Source organism: Tenrec ecaudatus, chromosome 2 (assembly GCF_050624435.1).
Source record: "Tenrec ecaudatus isolate mTenEca1 chromosome 2, mTenEca1.hap1, whole genome shotgun sequence".
Lineage (NCBI taxonomy): Eukaryota > Metazoa > Chordata > Mammalia > Afrosoricida > Tenrecidae > Tenrec > Tenrec ecaudatus.
Genome location: NC_134531.1, coordinates 51,126,706 through 51,140,356, shown reverse-complemented (window position 1 = coordinate 51,140,356; position 13,651 = coordinate 51,126,706). Strand labels below are relative to the sequence as shown.

Below are 13,651 nucleotides of genomic sequence, written 5' to 3'. Positions count from 1 at the left end.
GGAAAATTTCAAACAGACAAAAATAGTCATACGGTGAATCCCTTTATCCCATTTCCCACTTCCATAATTAGAATTGGCCTGTCCCATTTTTATTCCCCTTATTCTGTGCTCTACCTTTTACTATGAAGCAAATCCCAGGAATCAGATTATGTGTCTCTAAAATCCAGACATGTTTTCATTAAAAAATAAACATCACACCCATGGTCGCTGAGTTGTTCTCACCTATAGTGACTGTCTAGAACACAGAACTGTCCCAAGGGGTGTCCAAGGCTCGCATTTTTCTGGTGATTTAGAACATCTGGCCTCTTGGTTCCCAGCTGAGCCCTTGAACCACTGCCCTACCATATCACACCCAAATAAGCCATTAGTTCCTCAATGTCATCAAATACACCAGGCGTCCTCAAACTACAGCCCGTGGGCTACATGTGGCCCGCCGAGGACATTTATCCGGCCCGCCAGGTGTTTTTGCCCCATTTGTTTTTTACTTCAAAGTAAGATATGTACAGTGTGCATAGGAATTTGTTCATAGTTTTTTTAAAACTTTAGTCCGGCCCTCCAACCGGTCTGAGGGACAGTGAGCTGGCCCCCTGTTTAAAAAGTTTGAGGACCCCTGAAATATACCAGTGGTGTTCAGATGTCACCAGTCAGCTCAGTAGATTGTACAGCTAGTTTTTTCACATCCAATCAAGGTCTGCACATTGAATTTGGTTGCTTTTTAAGTCTCTTTTCTTGTTACTCCTCTTATTTTTTTCTTAACTTGCTTTTTCTTTTTCGAAGAAACCAGGTAAGTTTCCTGTCGTGTCCTGTGGTTTTGACATGACTGAGTAGTCCCTCGGTAGCATAAATGGCTGAGCACCAGACTACTAGCCAAAGAGCTAACGGTTCAGACCCATCCAGAGGGGCCTCAAAGGCCTACAGTCTGCTTCCAAAAGGTCCCAGTCATAACCACTCCAGAGTGCAGTTCGACTTTGCACACATACGGTCATCAGGAGTGGGAATCAGCTTGAAGACAACGGACAGATATGGCTGATAGGTTGGGGTTTTTGTTTTGTTTCCGTTCTCTCCCTCTTTGTTATATTAAAATCCAATCATTATAAAAGGCACTTTTGGAATGGAATTATAACCACTGATAACACCCATATTCATTGTTTCATTAGAAGTTGGCAAGATTCTAAATCTGCTTATTAGCTAGAATTCTTTTATGAAGATGAATCCTTTCTCAGTATTTTATTGTCCTGAGGTATTGCTTATTTAAGAAAATTGAAATGAGAGCTGACTCCTTCCTTTCACTGAGCAGTGTTCAGAATGAGTTGTACCCTGGAGCTAGCTCCATGGGGAATCAGTGGGCGCTTTTTTAAAAATAGATGATGGGTTTGGATCTCCTATGGTGTTAAGTTTTTGATGCTCAAAGTGCCCTATCTTTAGGCCAGTGGGGACCCCACCCCCATCATATCGACTCAAGAGTCCTTTACAGGAACTCACTTGCCTTCTCCCACCCCTTCGAGTCTTTGATCGCCTCCTGCCTTTGGCTTCGCTTGTACAATTGTTCCCGCAGACTGGGATTCACTGTTGTTCTAAAAAGACCCGGCTTAATGCCAGCCCGCTCATCTCATCGGGCCGACAGTGGCCGCGTCGCACAGCGGCTGCATGCTCGGTTGCCGTCAGGTTTAGACTGCAGTTTAGAACCACGGTTATTTCTAGGAGGAACGAGTGAAAATGTAGACAGCTCACTACAGAATGTAGTTAGGATGTAAAAATGCTTGGTTGGGCCACTTCCTTTTGTTCTTGGTGCATATTTTTATATTTACTTAACAGGAAATGGTATTGAGTTAATTTAGATTGTACAAAGCCCAATTATAAATGTTGTGTCTTTTGCATAATCCCCATCCTCATATTTGAAAAGGTTACAAATATTTTCTCACCATGTCATGGGGGGGGGCTATTTTTCTTGAAATTCACAGTAGCCACTGGAATGGCAGCCAGGATAGTTCTTTGTGAAAATGACCTTTGTTCCCTTCTCACAGGAGTTAAAGACTGAATTAAAGAAATAGCCAGCCCAGGGCCAGTAGACTGGGATTCAACATATGGAAAGCTAATCAGCACTTCCTTGTCACCTCTTCACTTCTCCCAACCCCCAGGTTGCCTCCCAGCCCCTCCCTCAGCGAACCTTTTCATTGCCTTCTTGGAATCAAGTCTTTAGATCGCCTCTTCACCCCCACCACCCCTCCCTGTGCTCCAGCATCTGGTCTGTTTGGTCTTTCCTCCCCCAGGTCAAAGCTTCTGAAGACCCAAACCTAAATCCTAGAGGCCATCCTAAATGTAAATATCACCTTGCTGTTAATCACTTGTGGCCTGTTTACTTAGAAAAACATTCATCCTTCCTGTTGTAATTTAGCTGATTGCATTACTAAAGGTACAAAGATTTTAGGCTGTAACTTTAGATTAAATGAAGTTGCTATTACTAAACTTTATCAGAATTCTTTAGAAACTTAGAGTGAGACTCCCAAAGATAGGACTGCCTACTTCCTAGATCCTATTCTGTGACCCTTCTCATTTAAATAAAATGTCAAAAGAAAGATCCCGTGAATGAGAATGTGTCCCAGCACACTTTACTCTTACAGCTAGACTTCTTAGGATTTGTAACCCTAGCGCCTTGGAGTAGGGGTGGCCTATTTAGTCCTCCATTTTACAGCATCTGGTTCTTTCCTCCCTAATTTAGGTCCTGGTGGCTCTGGGAGAAGTGTCAGGCTGATAACAAAGGTTGATGGTTCAAACCACCTTCCAGCTGCTCCACAGGACAAAAAGAAACTAGCTGCTCCCATCAAGTCAGCCACAGAAATCCTATTTATGGTCACTATGAGTTGGAATCAATTTGGTGGCAGTGGGTTTTTGGGGTTCCAAATTCATTAATAGTTTGGCGTGCTGTTGATTTTTATAGGGAAGAGCAGAACAGATTACAAGCTTATTTGCAATTTCTCTACCCTCACTATGACTTGGTCTCTTCTTCACAAACGAATCCAGGATGTAAAACACGAGCTAATCAAGCTGGTCAAGGCAGCAGGATTTTCATCAACCACAACTCCGAGCAGCTGGGAAGAAAACAGAGCTCCGCAGACCCTCTCCTTTCAAGAAATTGCCATTCTCAAAGCTGTTCTGGCCGCTGGGCTATACGATAATGTCGGGAAGATAATCTACACAAAATCAGTGGATCTTACAGAAAAACTGGCTTGCATGGTGGAGACAGCCCAGGGCAAAGCACAAGTACATCCCTCCTCTGTAAATAGAGATTTGCAAACGTATGGGTGGCTCTTGTACCAGGAGAAGGTAAAGTGCATCCACTGTGTCGAGCACATTTGTACATGTGTTGCCATCATCATTTTCAAAACATTTGCTTTCTACTTGAGCCCTTGGTATCAGCTTCTCATTTTCTCCCTGCCTGCCCCACCCTCACTCCCTCATGAACCCTTGATATTTTATCATTTTTTCCCATATCTTGCACTGTCTCCCTTCAGCCAAATCAACCCATTCTTAAATGCTAGGAAGCAGAGCATGTTTTAGAAGCGATTCAAAATTCAAGTCACTATGCCCCATCATGTCTCAGATTGAAGTGTTCATTTGTACTCACTTTAAATCAACATATACAGTTTATCTGACAAGCAAAACCAGTGCTTAATTTGCTTTCAGTAATGGAAGGTATGTGTTCTGCCCTTCACCGTCTTCCACTTGATCTATAGACAGTTACAACAGAGATGTTCCTGTCTGCCTCTGGCTTACAGACCTTCAACTTAGGACAGCTCCTGCTTGCTCTTTAAAGTTAAGGAGCCCTAGTGGTTCAGCGTGTTACATGTTGGGGTGCTAACTGCAAGATCAGCAGTTCAAACCCACCAGCCACTCCTGGTGAGAAAGATGAGGCTGTCTGCGCCCATAAGTATGCACAGCCTCAGAAACCCAAAGGGGGCAGTTCTCGCCTGTCGTACGGAACTCAGTTCTCATCTGAGTCAAATGGCAGTGGGTCTTGAAACAAGTGAACCATCCTCTGCTCACAGCCAATTCATCACAATCACCTTCCCTTACCGATGGTGCCGTTTTTAAGTCATTGAAAAGACTCCACTGCTCTTCCTCACCCTAACCCGCTGCTGTTGAGCCAACTCAAGCTAGCCTATTGGACAGAGTAGAACTGCTCTTCCTAGTTTCCAAGGCTAAACTTTTACAAGAGCACAAAGCATCTTTTTCCCTGGTGGGTTTAAACTGCTGACCCGGTGACCAGCTGAACTGCTAACTTTGCAGGTAGCACCCCAATGGTTAACCTGCTGTGCCAACAGCATTCCAAGCTAAATAAAACTGTACGCACCTGTTTCTACTTAGCTACAACTTCTTAAAGAGAATGTGTGAGTAACCCAGGACTACCTGTATTTAAAAGTGTATAGTCCCTGATTATTTTGTAAAAGATGCTTACTTCAAATGGGAAAAAAAGACAATTGTGTTACCATTCCCATTTAAGGGGACGGTTGGCTGAGGTAGTGAAAAACTGTATAATTTGACAACAGCCTGTGGCATACTACAAGGTAATTTAATAGTGAGCCTTTGAAATCATCGCTGCATTGCCACCCCATTTACTTAGATCCCGTGGTAAAGGCTGAGGTGACGTTTTCTCTTCTGTCATAGTTATCTCTTAATCACAATCTCTAGGCAGCGTCAGAAGAAAAAGGGCAGTTGTGTCTCAGTGGAAGACTCCCCCCTTCGTGCAGGATGCCTGTGCCATTCCCGGCCAGTGTGCCTCGAGCTCAGTCCATGCTCAACTGCCAGTGGCGGCCGTTGTGTTGCTGTGAAGCCTAACACGCATATTTCAGTGGAGTCTTAAGGCTAAGGCAGACGAGGAAGAAAGACCCAGCTATCAGCCAGTACAAGCATTGATCGCAATAATCCTATCTTATTGTGCACGGGGTTACCAGGAGCCAGGGCCAACTCTGCAGAGGCAAGAGCAGCAGGAGGAGGAAATGCTTCACAGTGCAATGTCTTTGTTCACCCTTTATTCATTAAATGTCTCCATTATGTTTCTATTTGTATTGCAACAAGGATCCATCATTTCAAGCCCTGGCTTGAATAACTCCCAGCATTTCATTAACTGTGAAAAATGTAAAAGATGAGAAATTACTGACTGGTGGTATTCTTGGCTAGAGCTACACATTGGTCAAAAAGCCAGTTACTTTGAACCCTAATAATGTTTGAAATGACTGTAATACTATAAGTGCCCAGATGATAATAGTGGTTATTATAAAATTGGTAAATCATGCATATAAAGCGCCTGTAACCAAGAAGCTTTACAAAAAGGTATGCCTTTAAATATATGGCCCAAATTATTTTAAATGCGTGCATGCAATAGATAAATGGTGTTTTATCGTTTTAGGCTGTGAGGCTGTTTTCTCACCCCTTTCTTCCCACACAGGTAAGGTATGCCCGAGTGTATTTGAGAGAAACTACCCTAATCACCCCCTTTCCAGTTTTACTTTTTGGTGGCGATATAGAAGTTCAGCACCGGGAGCGTCTTCTCTCTGTTGATGGCTGGATCTATTTTCAGGTAGGAAGTACAATGATTTTTATGACAGCAACATTTTCTACTTCCAATACCTTTGAGATAGCTCATTCTTGAAGTGGAGTTTGCATCATTTCCTATGGTTTGTAAAGATACTGGTTTTGCCATTTTAAATCCATTAAACTTGAAAATTAAGTTAAATTGTTATTACAAATTATATTTATTAGCAATAGCAATTATAACTTGCCAGCAGTTATGTGTTTTACATGAATTATCAAATTTAAAATCCCAACAACTGGATAATTTTTGTAGTGAATAAGGGACGTAAGCTCAGTGAGAAGTTAAAGCCCTTCCCTTAATATATGCCTTTTTTCCAGTTGAGCAAGATTAAACCTAGAACTATCTAATCCCCAAATTCACACATTTGCCACTGTTCTACCACAAGGTCAGCAATTTGAAGCTACCAGTCTGTCGGAGGGAAATGAGGAGGCTTTTTACTCCTATAGAATGACGGTCTCCGAAGCCCACAAGGGCCTTTCTAGTCTGTCCTATAAGGAGGCTCTGAGTCAGAGTCGACTGGATGACAGTGAGTGTCTACCATCTACACCGGTGTTTGCCAGCGTGGGTGATGTTGTCCCCTGCGGGGTACAGGAATGATGCAGGGGCGATGAAACAAGCAGATGCCTACCCATTATCCTGGATTGTGGACCACAGTGCAAGTGTTTAATTGTGGGGGGAGGGTGGGAAGGAGGCGGGGTGATATTTTTTGTGAAAAGAAGGTGGAGCCAAATTAGTTAGGGACCCTACTTGGGATTCTACAGTGTCTCAAACTCACTATCATGCCGTCAGTTCTGATTGTACTGTATATATGATATTATTACTGATCTACATTAAGACTAAAGTCCCAGAAAGATATTGTCGACATATACCAGGATCATTACATGGCTGAATTAGCTATACATACTCACTGCCATCAAGTCAATTCTGACTCATAGGGACACCATCGGACAGTGTAGAACTGCCCTAGTGGGTTTCTGACCTGTGACTCTTGACGGGAAGGAACAGAGAGAGTTCCCATGGCAGCTTTGAACTGATCTTGTAGTCACGGCCCTTAGGTACATCTCCCCTGGGTATAATTCAGCTCCCCGTCCTCTGCAGGAGAGGAGAGAATATAGTACTTGCTGTGCCCCTGTATTTCAGATGAGAAGAAACTGTGGAGTTAGCAGCAGCTGTGCATGTAGATGGACCAAAAGTCCTGCAGGAAAGAGCTGTGTGCAGACCCTGTTCCTGCCCTTGAACGTGTAGTAGCGTAGTGCATTATTGCTCTCTTGGGTATATTCCAAAAAGCTGTTATGGTGAGAATAATTAATAAAGCACAGAAAATGGGTGGGTATTAGTTAATATCAAAACATATCCGACAGTATATCTAATAATTAATGTTTAAAATAGGAAAGTAAAATAAAAACTTTTTTCTTTAAAGCATTGAAATAGGAGTTGTGTTAGATAGGAATATCTTACATTTCTTTAAAAATTGGGGAAAATCTTTATATTGAACGTCTTAAATTTTATGTCAGATTGTTACAAGTACCCACAACTTACCCTTTTAAGCACTTTATTTACAAAGTAAAAGTTGGATAATATGGAAAATCGGTGTGTGTGTGTGTGTGTGTGTGCGCGCGCGCGCGCACATACACCGGGGGTTTCAAAAAAAAAATCATGTACAAATTTAGCAAAGGTCATGGAATTTTCCCAGACTTTTTGAAGCCCCTTACCTATATACAAAATTTCCCCAAACAGCAGCTCTTTAAAAAAAATTTTAAATTAAAAAATATCAAATATCTTTATTTTTAAAATGTGTTCAAGCAATCATAACCAAAAAAAACCCATTGAACATTACATTGTTTAAGTTCATTTTAAAGTTCATGTTGTCAAGTCTTACCACGTCTTTTCCACTGAACCTCATTGTATATATATATATAATTTTCACATTATACACATCACTTTTTTGGTGGCAGCATAATATTTTGTCATGCTGATTTGCTGTAATTTGTCTAATCATTCCACTTAATGTTTAACATTTGGATTCATTTCTAGTTTTCACAATTTTAAATAACAGTGCTGGTTTCCCAAAAGTGGAATTAGTAGGTCAGAAAATGCAAACAGCTTCATAGTTTTAATGAATATGGTCAGTATGCTGCTCTCAAAAATTTAGACCAATGTTAATACTACCAGCAAGAAATAAATTTATACCCTTTGCAGCCCCTTAACATTGGCAGGCTTAAACTAAAATCTAACACATTATGTACATTATGGCATTGTAGCCGTAGTACTGGAGAGTTGGATTTTGTAGCCGTCTTTAATACTATGTATGGTTTTTGCAAATAGATATGAAGGGGATTTTTCGAGGTGATAGAAAGGTTCTAGGAGTCCGGATGGCATCGTGGCTAGCGCTTCAACTGCTGGTGCTGTTCAGACCACCCGCTGCTCCACAGGAGAAAGACGTGGTGGCCTGCTTCTGCCATGATTGCAGTCTTGGAAATCACATGAGACATCTCCTCTGTCCTCCAAGCTTGTTAAGAGTCAGAACCAACTAGAGCAGTGGGTTAAAAGTGTTCTAAAACTGAATTGTGATAAAGGCTACAGAACTCTACAAGTGTATTAAAAATTATTGAATTGCACACAGAACAATGAGTGAACATATATTATGGATTCTAAATTATACTTCAATAAAAACTGGAAGCAGAAACCCTCTCGAAAAAAGAGTAGAGCCTTGACACCTACGGAGCTCATGTCAGAGGAAACAGCATACTTGTTGGTACAGCAGTTGGTTTATTTGAGGAAGACAGAGGAATTGAGGCTCACATAGCTTAGTTACTTGCTTTAATTTTCACCCATTGTATTTTATATTAAAACCAAGATGTGCTAAGGCAGATTGTAAGGTTACGAGCTTGCTCTCATTTTTTTTCTTAACCACCCTGATGCTCTTCTGGATTAACTTTGTCATCTTCTCTCCACAGGCCCCTGTAAAGATAGCTGTTATTTTCAAGCAGCTAAGAGTTCTTATTGATTCGGTTTTAAGAAAAAAACTTGAAAATCCTAAGATGTCCCTTGAAAGTAAGTGTTAGATTGTAAGCAAATGGAAGGCGGTATGGGCGTGTAATTGTATGTCTATGTGTATGTGTGTATCAATAGGCACATATACAGAGGGGGCTTCAAAAAGTTTGTGAGAAAATTATATTATCTTAATGTAATCTCTGTTACATTAATCTGTTTTCCCATGAACTTTCTGACCCCCCTGGCATATGTACATGTGCAGGAAAAGTTCATAAGTGTACAAGAGAGATACTCAAAATTGTATACACTATGGCACAAGGAGGTCTTCATTGACATGATTACACACTGTTTCAATATGATGTGTCTTATGCTGACTGCCATCTGACTCACAATTCTTGATTCACAATTTAATTATGCACTTGATTCTTTTCCTCTCCTCTCCTAAGGTTCTAAAGGTCTAAACTTCTGGCCATTTCACTGAAAAAATAAAAGTGATAAGCACAGTAAACTTTAGTCTTTAGTCCCATTTTAGTAAGTTAGTAATGCAGTTATTATGAGAATTCGAGGCTCTCTGTTGGATTTCTCCCTGGGTGGCTTCTCTACCGATCCCCAAATCTGTGTACAGGGAAGAGAATCTTCAACGGTGGACACCTACATTTCCAGGTAGCCTGGCACAGAACTTCCCAAATTGGTTAAATCAACACGGTTGTCCCACTTGCTTGTGAAAACTTTTTAAGTTTCAAAACCCAGACACATTGACTCTCCTCTATGGGTCAGGCCTGTGGCTGTATAGTTATTTTTTAATCTTTTAAGCACTTTCCCCCATGACCAATTGTTTATTTTTATCACTGGATGGTTTCTCTGTTGAGTGTTAGGATTTTCCCATTTAAGGTTTGGTAGGCTGCATCCTCATGCTTGGATTTAGTTTCAGGGAAGTAGTATTCATTCCCCAGGGAGTGTTGTGTGCGTGGAGTTTGATTGTAGTAAGCAGGGCTCCTGGGTTCGAGTGCTGTGGGATTGTGTTTTTAGCGAAAGTTCCCAGTTAACTGATAATCTGGCAGGCTGGGAGCCGCTGCCCTATTGCTGCTCCCTGAAGAGGGAGCCACATGTGTAACTGAAGATGTTCTCCTTAAGCTAGAAACCAGCATTGTGTCCTGGCAGATTGTTCAGTGTGGGCTCCCTGCTTAAAGAACGTTGTGAATTACAACTCAGCTTAATCCAGCCTTACGTCCGTTATATAAAAGGATTTTAAGTATTTAAAATGATTTCATTGTTTCCCTTTTCCACAAAAGGGAACAGGATTTACCCTCAGATGTAACATAGACTTTGGCTTGGGAAGAGAGGGTGCAGCATGTTAGTGTCCTCTCCTTCTGGACTTCCCTGGAAGACAAGTTGTGATGGAAATTAATGACCAGTAGTTTTTTTAAAATCCTTTTGGACTTCCTTCTGTATGTGTGTGTGTTTTACTTCCTATTCTTCCTTATACTGAAAACCACAGTTCTTTCAAGACCTGCGGTTGTTCCTCTTCCAGGAAGTGATTGATGAGTCCTGTCTTTTGTTAAATGTCCCCAAGGACTTGAAGGCCGGGACCAAGCTCACCTCTCAGAATGTGGAATTCGAGTCTTGATAAAGACAACTTTCTGAAAGTGGGTTATAGGAGTCACAGTTTCAGAACAGAAGCAGCTGTTGACAAGGAATAAAGAATGCAGCCTCTGTTGCCCTCTGCCAAGTCACCTGCTACTTTGTTCCTTTGTTGTGTAGATGAGTCTATCACTTACTCATTGACACCTGCCAAAAGCACTTCCCTATCAGAACTTTGTTTCCATTGCACCTTGAGGAGCTGTCCTGCCCACCTGGTCCCCGCACCCACCCCCACCCCAGCCCAGGCACAGTAGTGACTTGGACTGCAGTTTGAAACCCATGGACTGCTCCTCTGGGGATGAGGGAGCATTCAACTCCATGAGCAGTTACAGACTGGGAAACTCATGGGGGCAGTCTTACCTTGGGCTAGAGCAGCGGTTCTCAACCTGGGGGTGGAAAGACTCTTTATGGTTGAGGGGTCACCACAACATGAGGAACTGAATTAAAGGGTCGCGGACTTAGGAAGATTGATAACCACTGCCTTAACCTATACGTTACCTTTCATCAAATTATAGCAATTAAAATTTAAATAATCTTTGTAGGGCAACAAATTATGTTTTATAGGCATCTCTAGTTTCATGGTGAATGATGCTAGTGTTCATTTTGTGTTCTAATTTATGAGGCTCTTTTAATAAAGGACACCTGTTTATATGTCTATACATTGAAAATTAGCCACTTAGGACTTTTTGGAAAATTAGCCAATAGTAAATTTATTCGTGGTTTTCTTTTTCTTCCATTCAGATGATAAGATTCTACAAATCATTACAGAATTAATCAAAACAGAATAATTGAAACTCATGATCGATCGTTTTACATTTGAAGAGGAAGATAGTCAGGAAATTACGTGGACCATCCCATGCAATGTCGCAGTACTTTCGACGGTACTAGCCACAATTTAAAGGTGGCGAGAAAAAGCACATCCTTTAAACTGTGTACTTTTCTAGTTCCTTTCTAATGATGATGATTCTCAATGTATTTGCCACTACATTTACAGTAAATTCTTTGGTATCATTCATGGTTTGCTGTCATTATTTGCCGTAACAACAGGGACTGTGTCTGAAGTATTGACAACTTAAGATTGTGTTTCCTAATGAACCCCTATCTCCTATCAGCCTTGAAATCTGGAGAATTTAGATCTGCTTGACAGAAAATGAGCTCCAGAAAGTTCCAACTATAGATTTCCAGGAAACAAAAAACTTGAGCAATTGGTTGTTTCATACTCAAAATTTAAATGAGTGTACTGCTGTTACCAGACCCTATCCATCTCAGTGGCATTCACAAAGCCTAGAGACATCATGAATGGGAATTGCCGATGCGCCTGTCAACCTTGAAGCCTGTCAACCTTGAAACATTTTCTTAAACTTTGACATGGCTACCCTTGAGTCCACTTGGTAGCTACTATTGAACTGGCTGGCTGGCAAGTTTGAATCTGAATGCATACGTTTTTTCAGCAGTGCAAACATGGCAGGGGGGCCACATCTGACCTCCTGCTACACAAAGGAGGAGAATCAACTTGTCACCAATCCATAGCCGGTTGCTAAGAGCAGTGCCTCTGCCCTCCATCCTTTATCCTGACTGCAAATCTTCCTCACACACCCCTCTACTCTGCTGGATTCCCTAATCCCCTGCAATCGCCACACAGAACAACTCCCAACTTGCTGCCTTCCAGTCGATTCTGACTTAGAGCGACCCTCTCAGCCGTGGTAGAACTGTCCCCTTTGGCTTCCCAAATCCGCAACTCTTGTAAGTGTAGAAAGCCTAATCCTACAGCCAAAGAGCAGCTGGTGGTTTCAAACTAATGACCCTGCTGCTGTTAACAGCCTAACATGTAACCACTCATCACCAGGACCCTCACACAGAACTTAAAATACTCATTATTCAGGGTGTTTTGGAAGTTAACAGGTTATCACAAGTAAGGATCAGTAAACTAAAAATACTGCCTTTGGTCCACAGCAATACCTCAGCCAGCAGCCAAGTCTCTCTCTGGGCCTGTCTCAACCATGGGTTCTCTGGGCTCTGGTTCCAGAGGCCAAGAAACCCACCTGCTGCTCTGCCTCACAGTCTCCTGACTCAGTGCTGCCACTCCAGAGATTTCGAATGTGCTCCACTGGTGGCTCTTCTTCCTTGACGGTCCTGAGACCTCTCTGTTCCTGCTTCTGAGCTGGCTCGTCCTGAGAGCCAGGGGAGTGCCAACTAAAGCGGACCCATCCCCTCTATTCGTGCTTTACACACCTTATTTGCATGGAGTTACAGAGACATGGAGAGACAAGCCGTATTCAGAAATTTCACAAGTGCCTTCATTTGATTTGCTTACCAGGATCCTTTGAAACAAAACCTAAAGATCTAAACATGACCTCAAAATTTCTAAGTGAGCTGGGCCTTTTCTACCCTTCCCTAGTCACCTCAAGCTGCTCCTCACCCTGGTCAAGCTGCTCCAGCCGCACTGGGATCCTCGGGATTCCCAGAAAATGCCAAGCCTTTCCCCTCTCCTTTTAAGCATGCACAGCTCCTAGTTCTTCACTGAGCAGATTTTATTCCATGATGGTGCTACCTCCACAGACCACCCTACTGAGGGGAGTCATTCTTATCACTCCCATAACAGTAATGGTCTCAGCTTGTTCCATATGCATTTCTTGACTTCCATTCACTGATGGCTAAAGCTAGCTAGCACAATGCCTGCTACAGACAGAATGTCTTATCGAGGCCAAGGAAAGAGTGTTTCTGGAGCCACTTGCCCCTAGTGACCTTATGGATTATGAAGAGCACCGTTTGGCGCGGGGCAAGGCAGGTCCCTGACAGGACCCAATGACAACCACACATTAGTGACTCACTAGCACTCAGGACTCAGGCAGGTGTCCTTGCTGCTATAGCTTACTGCGGAGAAAGGACACCAGAAGGGATCAGCACGGGGAAAGGCCATCAGCAGACTAAAAGACTTCAAGGGCTGCCTAGGTGTTATACAGCATTTCTGCCTCGGAAGGCCACTCGAGTCAAATAGATGTATTGGGGACTGCTCACACAGGCACGGTGATTTGCCAGTCACAGACAGACAGTGTACACTACCAGAAGGAAAGCAGCCTTCAGTGTCCCCAAGCAGACAGAACAGCATATCCACAAGCAGAGGTTTTCAAAAGCCAAATTCCCGAGTGCTAGACAAGACCTCCATAAGACCATCTCCTCTCACCTCTCCTCATTTCATTCACTTGTTATTTTGCCAAGAACCAACCCTTTAAACAAGTGGTTCTCAACCTGTGGGTGGCGACTCCTTTGTTAGTCACAACCCTTTTATAGGGCTCACCCGATTCATAACAGTAGCAAAATTACAGTTATGAAGTAGCATTGAAAATAATTTTATGGTTGGGGGGGGGGGGTCACCACAACATGAGGAACTGTATGAAAGGGTGGCAGCATTAGGAAGGTTGA

At 42.5% G+C, this 13,651-nt stretch overlaps 1 protein-coding gene across 1 annotated transcript in view; it reads left to right on the top strand.

Annotated features, from left to right (window-relative positions):
* The window catches only part of DHX29 (DExH-box helicase 29), a 57,461-nt gene extending 46,220 nt beyond the window's left edge, over positions 1-11,241 (top strand). The window contains exons 24-27 of the mRNA XM_075541040.1: positions 3,022-3,324; positions 5,447-5,578; positions 8,551-8,647; positions 10,970-11,241. Coding sequence (XP_075397155.1) covers positions 3,022-3,324; positions 5,447-5,578; positions 8,551-8,647; positions 10,970-11,016 — 579 coding nt within the window. The 3' untranslated portion in view covers positions 11,017-11,241. The remainder of the gene's footprint in view (positions 1-3,021; positions 3,325-5,446; positions 5,579-8,550; positions 8,648-10,969) is intronic.
* The last annotated feature ends 2,410 nt before the right edge of the window (positions 11,242-13,651 follow it).